The 17,275-nt window shown below is 37.7% G+C and overlaps 1 protein-coding gene across 3 annotated transcripts in view; it reads right to left on the reverse strand.

The window, feature by feature from the left end:
- Window positions 1-14,280, reverse strand: part of SCN7A (sodium voltage-gated channel alpha subunit 7) — a 102,510-nt gene extending 88,230 nt beyond the window's left edge. For 2 of the 3 annotated variants that reach the window (XR_012421180.1, XM_015432321.4), the window contains exon 1: window positions 13,705-13,853. Coding sequence is in view for 1 of the 3 variants with exons in the window: in XM_015432321.4 (XP_015287807.3) it covers window positions 13,705-13,738 (34 nt within the window). In the remaining 2 variants the exon portion in view is untranslated. Of the gene's footprint in view, window positions 1-13,704; window positions 13,854-13,944 lie in introns of those variants that run through there. The other variant, XM_005573369.5, reaches the window with a different exon arrangement.
- Between the last annotated feature and the right edge of the window lie 2,995 nt (window positions 14,281-17,275).

Raw genomic sequence — 17,275 nt, forward strand, 5'->3', positions numbered from 1 at the left:
AGGTAAATGTTGTCAAAGTAAAACATTTTCTGTTTTGTAAAACCGAAGGTGAGCAAGAATAGAGGACATTAATTTAAAGGGGACATAGTACTGCCTAGCATGGTAATCCACTGTCTGGATTTAGGGAACTCATTATTGTAGGAATTGCAGTTGGAGACCTACTGCAATAGAAGTGAAAGAAAGCATCAGATAATAACTTGACCAGCTTCTTATGGATATAAGAGGTGAACACATGACTGGCCAATCCAATCAATGAACCAACTCAAAATTTTGAATTTAGATCTAAAAACACAAAATAAGAGGGGAGTGGGGTAATCCATTTTTGCAAGAGAAACAGAAGCTTCAGTAGCAATTTGGGAAGCAGTAATATCAATGGAGCCTACAGCTGTCTCCAGTGTGACATTTTTGGTGGTTTTAGGATGAAGTATTATTTATGTCCACTGGACTGGTTTTGTCATTTGACATTGGCTGTGGTCTTGGCTACATCTTAGTACCTGTCTGAGCACAGGTAGTAGTTTTAGTTTATCACATAATTTCATTTCCCCATGCCAATTTTGTTACTGTGATTAAGCATAATTTGAAGTATTAGTATAATATGGAATCTACATAACAATTGACTAGTTTATTTCAGAAGAAAGTGGAGAAATCGAAGATATTCAATAACTGATAGAGGGAAGCTTGTAAAAAATCTTTTTCATTGGTATATTCACACTTAAGGTGGACATTCTATCAGTCACTGAATCAGTGTTAGTTCCCACCAATCACTTTTTCTCTCTTCTATGTCCCGATTTTCATAAAGGCTTTGGAGCATAAGATATAGTTCAAATGAATTTGGGTTTACTTTTCTTTTACAGGCATTTTAAAGATTGAGTATTCGCTGTCTTTTAGTTATGCGGATAGTGTGGGATTTGTGTAGGTTTGTTATATTTAGTTGCATAGTTTTGTGTACATATTATATTGTATTTGTTTTTCTTGTTGTACTGCATTGTTTGTGGAACACCTACAGGAAGGTTCGGAAGTGGGCAGTTTTCATTATCCCTGGCTCCATGTACTACTTGCATTAAAATAAATTCCAGATGGCTCGACTATGTAAATGTAAAATAAAATTTAAATTTAAAATAACAAAACTTATAAGATCAATCATATATAAATTTATTTTTAATAATTTAAAATGGAAATCTTAGTTTAATGAAGTAAAGTGCTGATTAGGGTATGAAAAAAACACTCAAACTTTTTTTGATCATATAAAATAGTATAATTATTCTAAGAGGAAATCTGGTACTGTTTATAAATAAAAGTGTTTACACTTTATCCTAGCGATTCAAGCAACAGAGACTTGACCCTTGGGTACAAATGTCAAACCAATTTATGCACTCAAATATGTTCACAGTAGTGTAATTTTTATACATGAGAAACAGTCAACAGGTATCTCAGGTGCAGCCACTAAAAAAGATTATAGTTCATCCTTAAAAGGAACTACTATTATTTTTTGTTATTCTGTAACTATAGTGAATTTTAAAGTTAAATACATATAGAATGACTTAAAAATAGAAACAAGTGTTAACTGGGAAATAATGTGTCTCTTGATATCTTAATAAATTTTTTTAAAAGACTAATAGCTTGTTTCTAAGTTTCCACATAGATAATGGGTTCTCATAGTGAAGGCTATATAATCTGGCTTGTATGACTGACAGTCATTCATATAAAGAATATGGACTATGGGGAAAGCATCGGCTTAGAAATTAGGGAAAGATAATGTCTTTTATTTTTTGGTGAGTTTGAGGTACATGTGAAACAACTAAAAGAACAATTCAGATATTGGAAATATAAATCTGGAGGTTAATATATGTAATTAAACTGTATGTACGTGTACATGTTTTACATGCAAATATAAATAGGTATATTTATGTACATATGAGTGTGTATATTAATGTATATATAGTATATGGATGTATGGTTATATAAATATATAAATAGCTGAAACAGAGAAATAAAAAGATTATGTGCATCTGCAAAATGTGTGAAATTCTTTATGGAGTGATTACAAGGGTAGCATATTGAAAAGCACCTACCTATTATAATTTATGATTTAAAAATCTAATCTAGAAGGCTAAAGATTTTATATATCATCACTAATACATGTTTTAAGTCACATGGCTCATATAGTAGTAAGGTATATCACAGTCAAATCTTGAAAAAATTTGGAAAAAATGACACATTATAAATTAGGAAATATTGATTAAGCATGATCACTGCCTTCTTAGCAGAAAATAAAAAGGAAACCAGAAGACAGTATAACAATATCTTTAAGGTGTCAAAGGAAAAAGAAATTTAAAACTAGAATTCTACATACAGAAAAAATACTCCAAGAATGAAGACAAAATAAATATATTTTCACATATTTCAGATGGAAATTTCTATGTTTAAGAAGGAATGAAGAGAATGAAAAATAATAAATATATGGGAATATATTTTTTTAAAGCATAAGTACCCAAAACCAGAAATAGTCCATCAAGACGAGAATAGATTTATAAAAATAAAAATGGAAGTCTATTTATCCAATAGAATAAAATTAGCAAAATAATCAATGAACTACTAATACACATGACAATGAGTGACAAAAACATTGTGCTGAGTGAAAGAAGTCTTATATCAAAGACTACAAACTATATGATCCAATTTATATGAAGTGCTAGAAGAGAGCAAGCTAATCTTGGGAGTAGGGTAGGAATTGACTGCGAAGGTGTGATGATCTCTGTGGTAATGATAATGTTCAATATCCTGTTAGCGACTTGCAGCACACCGGTGCACACATTCGTCAAAACGATAAAATAGTACACTTCAGATTTGTGCTTTTACTTTACCTTCAAAAAAACAAATACTGAATTCTAGTTACTTATATGAATCACACAGTGTTTACGTATAAGATTTACTGTGGTTTGCAATGTATTTTGAAAAGTATCAAAAAATAAGAATTGATGCATGGTTTGAGGGATGGACACAGGGAAAGATATATGATCAAGTAAATACAAAATAATAATTGAAGACACTAGTTATTGAGAATATAGTTATTCTTTGCTGTTCTGCCAACTTTTCTAGGTGTTTGAAATATTTTATCATAAATATTTGGGGAAAAGATTTAATTATGGAGCAAAATTGTCTAGATTCAAATCTGGGCTTTATCATTTTCTAACTGTAACCTTAGGCAAGGTGTTTAACCTCTCCATGCCTTAGCTTCCTCCTCTATAAAATGGAAATAATAACGGTACCTACCTCATAGATTAATATTAATATTGAATGAGTTAAGACATATAAAGCACTTAGCACAATGCCTGCCAGGTACTATGCACTCAAGAAACATTAGCTATTACTAGTTCTAATCCTTTAAAGCACTGTATTTTTATTTTTATCCATCTTTTTAGTGGAAATATTACCTTAATAGAGGATATGCAGAACTTAATTTTCTTTTACTGATAACTCAAAATGATAATAATAATAGTAATAAATTACAATGATAATCTGTCACATTTTAACATTCTTATTTTTAAACTCAAAGGGCTCTGCTTTTTACATTCTTTCTTGCTTTATATATTTGTATGTCCTTTCTCATCATTTTAAGATTTTAATCTTGCTAATTTTGAGTTGCTTGTTCATATTTGCTTCATCTTCTAACAAATGTCTGTAACCTGCAACCCATAAAGACCATAATAGTAGACTGCAAGTGACATCCATGATGCCCAAAAACAACAACAAAAAATCAACCACGCTGTCAAACGTTTTGCTGTTAAGAAACTCTCTTCCTTCTGCATGCCTCACCCCCGCCAACCTGATGCCCCAGTATTTTCTTGTCCTGAGCTGTAACTTGAAGGGTAGAGATTGATGGATGATGACTGCTGGATAAATAAGGCATAGCATGCTTCTCTCTAGATTCCCAGACTCCACTCAGGTTTAGAAGAAATTGATGATATCACTTTTCATTCTAAGTGTAATCTGAAACATGTCATAATTATTACTCAATGACTTAAAGTCCCAAGAGCAGAACTGTTTATCTGTGGGAAGATTGAGAGGCAGTCAGATGGACGGATGTAACATCCAATAAAAAACAGTCATGTACTGCTGTGAGTATTCAAGCTCTAGTCTTCAATACTGGCTCAGGCTTGACCCTATTTGTTGCATAACTCATTTATAGTCTTGGATTCTTTTTTTTTTTTTTTTTTTTGAGAGAGTCTTGCTCTTTTTGCCTAGGCTGGAGTGCAATAGTGCCATCTCTGCTCACTGCAACCTCCGCCCCCTGGGCTCAATCAATTCTCCTGCGTCAGTCTCCTGAGTAGCTGGGATTACAGGTGTCCACCACCATGCCTGGCTAATTTTTGCATTTTTAGTAGAGACAGGGTTTCACCATATTGGCCAGGCTGATTTTGAACTCCTGACCTCAGGTGATCCACCCATCTCGGCCTCCTAAAGTACTAGGATTACCAGCGTGAGCCACCGTGCCCAGGCAGATACTTTTTGTATTTGCATTTCTTTACTCTAGTGTGGCTATGACTTTCTTTACTCCAACTCCTTTTCTTGCCACAGAGATTGTTCAACTCTTTTACAACTTAATAACTTCGATGTATGGCTCTAATCTTTAGATTCCTTACAATTGTGTTCTGCCCACAGTTCAGCAGTTTTGCCTAAGGCTCCTCAATCTCTCTGCCTGACCTAGGATTCATCTATTTTGGATCCCAGTTCTAGGATTTAGGCTGGCTTTTGGTTTCTAGACTGTGTAAGTAACTCTATCCATTCTTATATCTCTTGTCCTAATCTGTCGCAGGACCCTTGAAACATATTATTAGAATATGCTATCTTGCAGAAAGAAGTTGTGAAGAAGTAAGTCTCTCCATAATAAAATCATATTCATTAATTTTTATAATTATATATTTTAACATTTTTATTTCAGATATATTAAAAAGCTATAATTTTTCTTTAAGAGATTATTCTTGCGGGTTATATTTGGCAATAAGCTTATCTACAGTTGTTAAGTTTGACATTCATTTGTTGAGCAATCATTTGTGGAACATGTACTTATTGAGTGCCAAGTATGTTACCAGGCAGCAATACACTAGAAATAATAAAGTATAGTCACTAAATTTATGGACAATGGATACAGACTTGTAAACAAATAAGAACCAAGTCTTACCTTGTTAATCTCTCAAAATGATTAGTTTCAAGAGGAACAGAGACTGGAATTAAAATCATCTCAAACATTGGTGGGTCTGGTTCTACAGATTATGTGTTAAATCTCCCAATAATATGGGACAATTAATAGCTCTCCTCTTGAGGGAAGGAACAGTTTAGGACATTAAGCTTCAGAATGAGAGTCAACAGACACAATAGGATTAGAAGTCCACAAACAGTGCCGGATAACCAAAGCAAATCACACTGTCACATTTGACTGCAAATATGCTAAGATCAATGAGCATAAGGAAGGCTTAGTGGCAGTTGAAACACTAGAAAAGGACACAAATCACTGGGAATAAGATCTTTTTGAGGGTCTCCTGCCTCACTGAGAAATGTGAGTATGACAGTGATAAAGGCAATAGAAAGGGAGGTTTCTAGGAATAAAAAGTAAAGCTGGTTCTGCCTAAAATGTTGCTGCTTGAAGCTTCAAAACAGTAAAGATCTTTGATTCCCTACCAGTAGCCCTGGGAAAGTGGTTGACCCCCACATTCTACAGAACTCAGTGTTCCCAATTTCTCCAGATGTTCTCAAAACTTCCACTGCTTTGCAAAATAAGCCTCTATAACTCTAAATTATCCTTTGTTATCTCATCAAAAAGAGCAAGTTGTAAGGGAGCCAGGACTGTCCTGGAATTCTATTTCTAGTGGATCCAGTCTGTTAAATCCTTGACCAAAAATTCCTGGCTAGTGGCCACATTAGGATTCAACAAGCGAAGAAAAGTAGGCTGTGCTGCTTCTCAGAGGAATACAAAGGAGGCTGTATGATGCAACCAGACTATAACTTGCCCTTCATCCTGAGGTCTTTGATACAAAATGGTCCCCTGAGATGCAAGACCTGATTTCTCAACTTCTGTTTAAAAAATTCCAGAACTAGGACATCCCTGGGACTCTTGAGGACCTCTCAGAACTAGCTGACCTCCTTGAGTATCCTCTTAATCTGTGGTTAGCCTTAATCTGTAGATTTCCTTGACCCTTCACTGTTGCCAGCTTCTCCTCAGCAGTGGAACTAAGCTCATAGATCCACAAATGGTACCCTAAATCAGTGAATAGACAGAAGAGTTCTAAACAGTGTCATATAAGGTCACTCATAAACCTCTAGCACCAAGTCTGGCTCAGTGTTAGATTCAGATAGACACAAAACCTTCAACAATGTACCAGACCCTGGAAGGTTGACTAGATGTGACCGTGTCAAATCTGCAGTTCACAAGTCCTGGAGCTTCTAAGAGGACAGAGAAGATGAGAGGATGGTGACTTCTGGTTAACACGCTGGTCCTGAGAGCTATAGATAAAGACAATCTCAGTACAAGTGATTTCAATCATGCAAGCACTGAACTGCATATCAGAAATCTCCTGCGGATAATATTGAAAATCTAGGAGCCAGTGGCCCAATCCAGACAGACTATTTCAGAATAGCTTGTGCTGCAGCCCATTGAGATGAATCTGATGCAGACTGCTAGGCAGAAAGATGCCTTGGTTGATAGCTAAGCTTCACCCAACCACCTTTATAAAGCAAGCAGACACATCATTACATTTTCTTGTTTGTTTTTTCTCATCTGATAGCCTGAGCATGAGAGATAAAGCATATACAGGAGTTGCTGAGACAAATATACCTGTTCAGCAACAGCCCTTCTCCAGAAGATCCACACTCTTTTCGTATCTTTGGGCACTGGTTTTCCCTCAGCTCTAATGACCTTGCAATGTTGGCATTCACATGGTGGAGGACCTGTTGCAAAACAGCTCTAAAGTTTGAAATCAAAAAACACAACTGGGACATTCACCTTTGCCCGTGGCTCCCACCCACCTCCAGGATAACAACTGTCTTTTCCCTTCCACTCTGTCCTCTCCTTTCCAACCCATCCAATCTCATGTTTAAGTAATGTGGCCTGAAGTTCTAGGTTACTTGGGGGCAGTTTGGGTTTATGCCTGTTGTTGAGGATTAACTATTAATTACATCCTTTCCTTTTCCAAAACATCCTGAGTTGGATGATAAATTACATGGCCACTCAATCAGTGAGCGAATGCTCTCTCTAGAGAGCCCCGTTCCCATGCAAGAGGCTGCATCAACAGCATTTCGTAACAGCAACTGCAGCTGCATCTTCTTAGACAATGAAGGACGGGGAAGAAAAGGAATGCCAGAAGTCAGTGTTTTTCTTCTTCCTTACTCACAATTCCCAATTGTTTCCCCTATCCATCAGTTTTATTTCTAGAGCACAGCCTGCCAGGAATGCACTCAAGCTGTGGAGACAGATTCTCCATCTGTAGGAGATGACTGCCCAGGTCAGGCACAGCCTCCTCACTTCCATTTATTCCCATCTTAGGGAATTGAAAATGCAGCACCTAAAGAATCAATCTCTCTGCTTTTTGAGAAAATGGAGTTGATCCTAGGGGAGATAAAACAAATGTTAGATTAGCTTTGCCAGATAGAATTGTGGAATGTTCTATTCTATATCAAATATATATATTCTTAATGCATTCCAAAAGGATTGAGGTTCACATTTAAGAATGTAGACCATAGAGCAAGATAATATCAATTAAGAAAAATGAAACAAAAAAGTAAGGACAGTGGATCAATAGACTGAGGATAATATTGCAAACACCAATTTCATTCTGTGTGCAGCAGGAGATAAGGATAAAATGACTTCTCACTTAGTTGTTTTCAAGCTACTTTGAAACAATTATGCTGTATATCAGATATGGAAAATGTATCATGCCTATTGCACCAATGACATTTAGATAGGTATAAAACCAAAGCAGTGATGACAATAAGGCTAAGTTAACTCGGGATTAGAAGGTACCATTTGCATAAGTAAAGATACAGAGTTAATGCAACCATTGTATATAATCTGTATTGTTGAGAATTTAAGACTCATACCTGCTGACCAATTTAGCAATTTAGTGACCAACTTATATTGACATTTTTGTTGGTTTGGGCAACTTGACTGCACTTAATAGATACATTATGGCTTATATTTCATCTTTCTCACATTCCATAATGATTACAGCTAAATTCTCTAATGCAGGGCCTTTTCCCATAGAGCTTTCTGACTAGAATGCTTTTCCCCTCAGGGTTTACATACCAAATGATATTAAATGCATTTCTTTTTAAAATTTTTATGGAAGGCTATGAAAATTTTATCATTGACTTCTAGGAAGCAGAAACCTATGAGGAAAGATGACTGAAGCTAACAAAATTCTAAAGGATATACATAAAATTACTCAATCAGTAATTTTAATAGTCTAACTCTGTAGAGACATAATTGAGATTCATCTCAATGAATATGACCATTTACAGGCTGGGATACGGAGGCAAAGGCTACCCTCACACAGTGCAGGTGAGAATATTACTTGGCGCAGTTTTTTAAAAGGCTACTTGTCAACAGTTTCCTTTTTTTTTTTTTTTTTTTTTTTTTTTTTTTTTGAGACGGAGTCTCATTCTGTCGCCCAGGCTGGAGAGCAGTGGCACAACCTCGGCTCACTGCAACCTATGCCTCCCTGATTCAAGGGATTCTCCTGTCTCAGCCTCCTGAGTAGCTGGGATTACAGGCTCGTGCTACTACACCTAGCTAATTTTTGTATTTTTAGTAGAGATGGGGTTTCACCATGTTGGCCAGGCTGGTTTCAAACTCCTGACCTCAGGTGATCTGCCCACCTAGGCCTCCCCAAGTGCTGAGATTACAAGTGTGAGCCACTGCGCCCGACCAACAGTTTCTTAAATAAAGTTTCGTGTACTCTTTGGCTCAGCAATTAAGCTGCCATGTAGAAATCCTTGCTGAAGTTTGAGAAGTCATATTTGCAAGGATGTTTATAATAACATAATACTTTTAACTCCAAAGAGTAGAAATAAAATATCTACCCTAAGGATCTAATAACAAAAATTCTAGTACATTGCTATCATGGAATACTAGTTAGTTACAAAAAGGAATGAGATGGATATGCCTGTGCTCATATGGAAAGTTTCACCAAATCAATTACTAAGTGAAAATGTAAAGTTGAGAACAACTTGCACCATTCACCTTTGAATAAAATGTTGTATAATGATTATATACACAAAGTTGTATATGTTAGCATGTGCATAATGTTTTCCCCTCTGGACATGAGTAAAGTGGTTACATCTACAGAAAGAGTCCAAAAAGGTGTCAGAGGATTCTGTTGCTTTCCAGGTAATATTTCTATACTACTTGAACATAACTCACCATGTATATGTATTATCAAAGCCCAGAAATGGAAAATTTGCACACTGAAGTTTGAGGAATAAAGGACAGCTTGACTAAAATGACATCAATCCACTTGAAATTTTGCAGCCATCTGTGTGAATAAACGTTCTTTAAATACCTCTTGACTTCAACCCACTTGGATTTTGCTTTTGGATTATTTTTTTCACTTGGGTTGGTTACCTCCCATTTGGAGTTGATTATCTGATGCCTACTTTTTTACTTGTCTGTGGCAAACAGTTTATTAAGGCTGACTTAATTGACTTTTGCTACTTTCTCCTTGGATTCTGACTGCAGCTATGTTCTGCTTCCAAGTCAGTCCAATTTGGCTTCAGGTTCTATTCTTCAGTATGTCCACTTAATTCTAGACTCAACTTTCTCACTCTGACAATTTCAGCCAACAAATTCCTAGAATATGTTATCTTGCAAAAGAAAGTGGTAAGTAAGCAACTTTCTCAAAAGCATAAATATGCACTGCCATTTAAAAATTATTTTATCTCTAATTGATAAATAGTAATTATATATACTTAGGGGATACAAGGTGATGCTATTTTATATATATATGTAGTGTATATATATATGTACGTATACACACACATTGTGAAATGATTATATCAAGCTAATTAATATACCCACTATCTCACAAACTTATCTTTGTAGTGGAAACATTTAAAATCTATTCTTTTAGGATTTTGAAATATACAACACATTATTATTTAACTATCACCACCATGCTGTTCAATAGAGCACTTATACTTATGCCTCCTCTCTAACTGAAATTTTGCACACTTTGACCAACATCTTTCCTTTCCCCATTCACCCCCTCACCCCCAGTCTCTGGAAAGCACCATTCTACTCTCTACCTCTAAGAATTTGTCTTTCTTAGATTTCACATATCTATGAGATCATGCGGTACTTGTCTTTCAATGCCTGGAATATTTCACTTGGCATAATGTCTTCCAGGTTCATTCATGTTGTCACAAATGATGTGTATTCAAAAGAACTGAAATTAGTTTGTCGAAGAGATATCTGCTCTCCCATGTTTGCTGCAGTATTATTTACAATAGCCAAGATATGGAAGAAACCTGAGTATCTATCAACATATGAATAGATAAAGAAAATGTAGTTTATATACACAAGGGAACATTATTCAGACTTTTAAAAAAGGAGACTCTGTCATTTGCACTGCCATTTGTTTGGATTATAATTCTTAAAAGTTTTTGATCCAGGCATTTTCTGAAATAAAAAAATCTAGAACTGGCACATTTACTGAAACCCTGGAGGCTTCTTAGAACTGGCTATTTACCTCTGCTTCCAACAACTCCAAAAATGTCTGTATGTTTTTCCAGGATTCCAACCCACCCTCCCCGCAACACTCCCAAAAGCTTAATGTGAAACCAAAAATACAGATGTCCATCCCCTTCTCGAATTGGAGAGAAACTAGAGAGGTGCCTTGAAATATATTAGGGTGAGCATAATTTAGTTTTTATCTCACTCTGAGTTGGGCAAAAATGTCCAACATAGAGCCCCAGGGCCAGAGAAAGAGAGTAGATATGGGCAAGAACCTGTAATCAAGTGCTTAGACCATGTCGCCTCTGGGAGAACTCAGAGGGTGAGCAGCTGGTGGACTGGAAGCCTCACCTTAGCATTTAAAATAGAAAAGACAGACTATTCTACTCAACACAATATATTCACCCAGGGTCTAGGGCCCCCAAATCAGTATCACCTCCTGTTGTAGTTTAAAACCAAATGCCCTATCATACTATCAGACCTTTCTAGGCAGAATTTCCATGAGTGGGGCCCCAGATTCTGCATTTCTATCAAGCTCTTTGATGTCTAGGCAGTCAGTGTGGCACCTGACTCACACCACCATCAGAGCCGTCCATTGAGCTGGTTATCCTTATCCAGCACCAGGCTGAGTCAAGCCAATTACAAATACTGCAGAGACAACAGGGATACCTGTTTGCTAGGGATTCCAGGATGGAATATAAGAAGATGGAGCCTCATTTGTAATAAACAATAATTGAACAAATGTATGTAAATGATAATCTCAGCTGGGTCAGGAAATACTCACCAACTGAAAAATAACCTCTGAAGCCCTCAGATGAAATCTTATCTTTAACCTCAAAGGCTCCCTCTTTCCATGTTGCTGCAATGAGACCTCACTTGTCTGGTTAGTCCTCACTAATAGAAGAGAAGGAACCAACGCGGGAAAAGAAAAGTGATATCTGTTTTTACAAGATTTTCTCATGTGACAATGGGTGACTGTGCATTGCTGATATCTGGGGTGGGGGTAGGGGTGGGCAGAGGTTATAGATGCTCTTCTCACACTGACAAATACTGAAAATGCTTAGTGGAAATAATGGGATCAGACTCCCAGAAATCAAGAATGTCCCTTTTACTCCAATGCCTCTACCATAAGCTTTCAGGAGGGAGCCTAAGGTGGTAGATAGATGGTGAGTCAATCTCTGAATACCCCAGTTGTGATGCATATCTCAACCCAATGAGATCTACGGCTGGAGTGTCGATTTCCCAATCCCTGAGTAAGGGATTGGGGAAAATACTGTTATTTTTATTTCTAGTATGCTTTAGACAGGTATTTATCCTACTTTGGGAAAATCAGTGAGAGTATATATCCCCTACCAAACCATCTACCACACAAGGCTATGGAGACAGAATGTCCAGTTTTGAAGTGCTTGGCTCTGCCTCCAGTTCTCCAGTGGAGACTGATATGCAGCAGCAGGTCTAAGGGTTGTGTGCCATCTGGGATCTGTTGACCCCTTTTCCTGAGCCCATGTTCAAATTGAGGTCTTTCTTCTATTACTTTAAACATATCCATGGGAAAGAAGGGACTCAGTACCTATCCCCCAGGTGCAAGACTTTAATTAATATCTGCAGTCAAGAGTAGAGTATTTATGCCTAAACTTTGATTTCTCCTATGTTAAGTAGTGTACCAAATACATTCAGCAATATCCAATATACGTGATGGCTTCATCCCCAGAAAACAGAACTACACATCTAAAATCAAATTTAAAACAAAAAACAGAAAGAGAGAGGGTAAAGCATATTTGGAGAATATTACAAGGTATTTAAATATGCAAAGCTATCCAAAGCACACACTTTTCACTTTTTTGAGGATAAAGGCTTTCAGATTAGAATATGCTTTAAACTGTACAGGTGGCAAGAAATGGATTAGAATTTCACTTCCTCTAGTGCATTCTAGAGCTGCATGTCAAAGTCCTCTGTATGCTTATATTGAATCAGACTTAGAAGGAAAACCAACATAGTGAAGCAGATAAATACACAGAATAATCCCTTATGCAATCAACAGTTATACATATTACTTTCATAAACCCTTTATATCATCTCTGTCAATTAGTTTTTATCAAGACTTTTTGAGTGTCATTTATAAATAAAGAAAATAAAGCTTATTCAAGTTAAATAATTGGGTTAATGTGTACCCAAATTGAAATCAAGTTTTACAGTTCTAAATCCCAAAGACTTCTTCATTGGACTTCCCGCTCAATTACTGATTGCCAGGTAGCCTCAGCAAATCACTCCTTACAGGTCTGTCTTGTAAAAACAGCAGTTGGATTATAGAATCTTTAATTAAGGCTAGTCATAGCAGGTATGGTTCCCAGGATTCTGTTTATTACAGGGCCCAGTTTCCTTCTACTTTGTCATAAACTGCTTTCCTGAATGAACAGCAGTGGGGGAAAGTATCCACAAGAAGCATCACCCACCCAAACTCTTTCCCATTTCAAGATATTTTTCAGTCCAATATCCAAACCGGAACCCATCATTTTCATTAATGAAAGGGGCCCATCGGTGTGTCATTCCACATGCGCTCATCATTTGTCTTGTTTTGACCAAAGTCATAAGTTTTGAAGCTAATACAATCAGTCACACTATCACTTGTAAAAGAAAACCTCCAGAAGATACACATTTTATAGAGCAAAACAATGCAAAAACAACCACCACCACCATATCTCTGTTGATCTAGTCAATACCAAAATGCCCAACTGACTAAATCGACCACGCTGCTTCCAATCACATCAATGCCTCTACTTTTATACTGACTATTCTTTTGGGAAAATCAGTCTTGAAATCTCTGTTATTTAGAATAAGAGATAGGATTCCTAGAAGTGTACACCAATCTGCATAACCTTTCCTCCATTTTATACTACCATTGTATCATGTAATGTAAGTCATCGTCATATAGGGTGTCTAGAATTTTACACTAACAGAGAATGTTGGTTTCAAAAGCTTACCTGATGGAATTAGAAAACTGACTGCACATGCCATGCAAACGCCCACAGACTACGGCTGCTCTTGAAGTGTACTCTTGAAGTAACTCTCTCAATGCACGTTCAAAATTTAAAATCTCTATCCTCCTGCTGGGAACCCTAAGGGTGTGTATGGGATGGGGCAGGTGGGAGTGGCTGGGAAAGGCTGGCAGCAGATAGCGGCTATCACCATTAAGGACACAGCATCAAGAAAAACGCACTTACTTGCTACGAAGCTACAGGTCTCCACCAGTGCCTGAGGGAATCTTCAGGAGCAGGGCTCCTTGGAGCCCTTTCCTCCTCCTGGGCTTCTCTTTCTCCACGGATCTCTCGGGTTTTCTGAGCTCTAGTTGTGGAGAAGCTGCTGTTAGGCTGGCGTCTGCCCTCTCCAGCTGCGGCTCTGCAGTAAATGGGCCCACTAAATTTCCAGTTAGACACCGACTCCCTGGGGCGGCTCTCCAGCCGCTCACCCGGAGACCTCTCCTGCCCAGATGTCCAGTTGAGCCGCGCCCGCTGCTTGGAAGCTGTTTTCGTCTCCTTTCCACTCCTCCCTCCCCTCTCTCGGCCACTCCACTCTCTCCCCCGCCCTCATCTCCAGGCCAGTGCGCGACTTCAGCATCCAGATCGCGCGTGGCCGGGTGATATTGACAGAGACCTGCTGCAGCGGCAGTAACAGCAGCCGCTGTGGCGTCTCCTCCAGCCGCTGCCGGGAAGGGAGGGAGGAAGAGGAGTGGGGGTTGATGAGGAGGGGAAGAGGGGAGAGGGTCTTCAGAGCCTGAGGGAATGAAGGGGCTAGGGAACAGCCAAGGGGGAGAGGAAAAGGAAGAGCGCGGTGCAGCTAAGTTGGGGGGGAAGGGAGAGTGAAAATGAGGGAGAGGAGAGGAAGACAGCAAACTCTGGTACTCTGGTTCTTTAACCTCCAGTTGTATTCTCTCTCCCCTTGCCTAGGTGGTCCAGCAGAACTTAGAGGGGCAATTGTCAGCCTGCAGCATTCAAATCTGGGCATTGCTGTAGCTAAGAGTTTGTAATCTTGTTGTTGTCGTGTGAGTCTGTGTGTAGCTGTTTTTAGGAAAGAGTCAAGAGTCGGCTGGAGCTGCTTTGTACTCTGGATCGCTTTCCCACTCTAGTGATTTGAAACACGAGGGACAGAGGAAAAATTATGTTTACTTTAGAGAACTGCGGCAATACAGTTTAGTTTGGGAGTGAAGGCAAGAGGGGTTGGACCTTCTTCCCAAAGGCCACACCACAGAACCTTCATTTTGTCACCCTATTTTGTGCACACATCACATCACTTACTTCAAAAATATATCAGCATATGTCTCTGAATGATAAGAACTTCTTAAGATTTTAACTCAATACCCTGGTCACATCTAAAAATTAACAATAATTATTTTGTAGCATCAAACATTCACTTGATTTCTTTTTAATGGACAACTGACTGATTGCAGGCTTCTCTTCTCCACACTCTGGTGATGATGCAAATGAATTTTCTAGAGCATAAAACTTTCCCTTAGAGCAGTCTGACACATATATCCCTTTTCACCCAGTAAAATTCTACACACCTTTCCGTACATTCAAACACAATATAAATTTAAAGAACTTAATAATATCAAATATTTCAAAGTTCAAATATGATATTTAAAATAAAAAGAAGTACTGCTTTTTATAATGTGTAATGAACAGGCAGTTGATCCCAAGATATTGTACAAACCAATCATATAAATGAGAGGCAAATAGATGGGAAACCAATGGTGTTGGTTTTATATTCTGAGTTGGCCAGCCATTTTCTTGTTTTGGAACAAATATTTGTTTTGGAACAAATATTTGGCACTACAGTTATATAATGGTTATATAATATTACCAGGTGGGATCTGAAAAGTTTTGGCAATTACTGTGCCCCTAATAATGAGCTGAGGATCCTTCCTCCCCTATTGAGTTTCTCAGCAGGAGGAACTATGCAGTGGAGAGTCTGTTTTCAACATTTCTGCCTTAAGAACTTTATAAGCATATTTCTAAACTGTGCTTTCTAGGAATGTATTCAGCAGGTGGAAGCTCTAGACCCTGCATACTCTCCCATGTCAGGAGAGAAGCTGGCTCTATCACTCTACACTTGAACCAGATATGCCCCTGTGGGCATTGGCTTCCTTTCAGTCTGTTTAAATGGGAGCTGTTATTAGAGATGTCAGTGTCAGAAGTGTGGATGGACCCGATGTTTCAATTCTCAAAAAACTTCTCTACATCCAGAGTTGATGAAACCCTGTATAAAAAAAGACAAGCAAACAGCTCTCCCAAAACACACTCAAACAAACCCAAAACTCTTTCTTTGGAGCTATGTTCTCCAGTTGCACCATCTTTTTCTACCTGGCTACATGGTAGCCATCACATTCTGCCTTTATGGACACTCTTATTTGTTAACAATTTATTTTGTGGTTGATAGTCTTTCCCTCCATTCACACCCTTGCTTTCCTTCTTAAAAACTTTCTTATCCATTTGAATACCAATAACTATTTGGATGAAGCGTCCAACAGCCTAACTTCTGATTTCATCCCTAATGGATTATCATTTTCTCCACATCATCTCTGCTATCAATTCCCACTTTCACCGTTTGAATCCTATCATAGTTAGCAACTGCTTTATATTTCTTCTTAGCGCTTATCTGGCATGCTAAATATCTGTTGCTTATTTGTTTATTTTCTGTCTTGTTCCACTAGAATGCATTCTGCATGACAGCTGATACTTGTTTATTCCCTGTTCTACAATAGGGCTTAGAAGAGAGGATGTAGTAGAGTAGGTACCAGTATATTTGCTAAAGTATTGAGCATCATGCATGACCTAATCTACTCTATGCTTTGTGTGCAAATGTGGAGATTCACTATAGGAATAGACCATAGATCACATGTAATATAAAGAACATGAGAATTGTTTGTTGGTCTGTTTCATTCTTAAACCCTGGTGCTTGGATGCTTTAAATCTTCTATAACATATAGGTGTGAGAATTTCCTTTGGCTTCAGAATCTTGACATACAGCATGGGTCTGCCTGAAAAGAAATGGTAAAAATAAGAAAGTTCAGTCCTGTCTATGGGGAATACCAAGGGATGCAGAGAAATAAAGCACTCAGCCTCAAACCTAAGCTGTTTTTGATAATAGCCATTCTAACGTGTGAGGTGATATCTCATTCTGACATTATCAAAAAGATGAATGATAACAAGTGTGGGTGAGGATGTAGAGAAAAGAGAACCCTGTCCAGTGTTGGTGGGAATGTAAATTAGTACAGCCATTTTGGAAAAGGGCAAACTCAAAAAACTAAAAATAGAATTACCACATGATCTAGCAGTCTCACTCCTGGGTATATATCCAAAGGAATTTAAATTGCTATGTCAAAAGGATAGTTGCAGTCCCATTTTAATTCAGCGTTATTCACAGTAGCCAAGATATGGAAGCAACCTATATGTTTATTGATAGATAACTAGGTAAAGAAATGTGGTATATACACAAAAGTAAGTACCATACAGCCTTTACAAAGAAGGAAATTATGTCATTCAAGACAAGGTGATA

The sequence above is a fragment of the Macaca fascicularis genome, chromosome 12, assembly GCF_037993035.2.
Source record: "Macaca fascicularis isolate 582-1 chromosome 12, T2T-MFA8v1.1".
NCBI classification, from domain to species: Eukaryota; Metazoa; Chordata; class Mammalia; order Primates; family Cercopithecidae; genus Macaca; species Macaca fascicularis.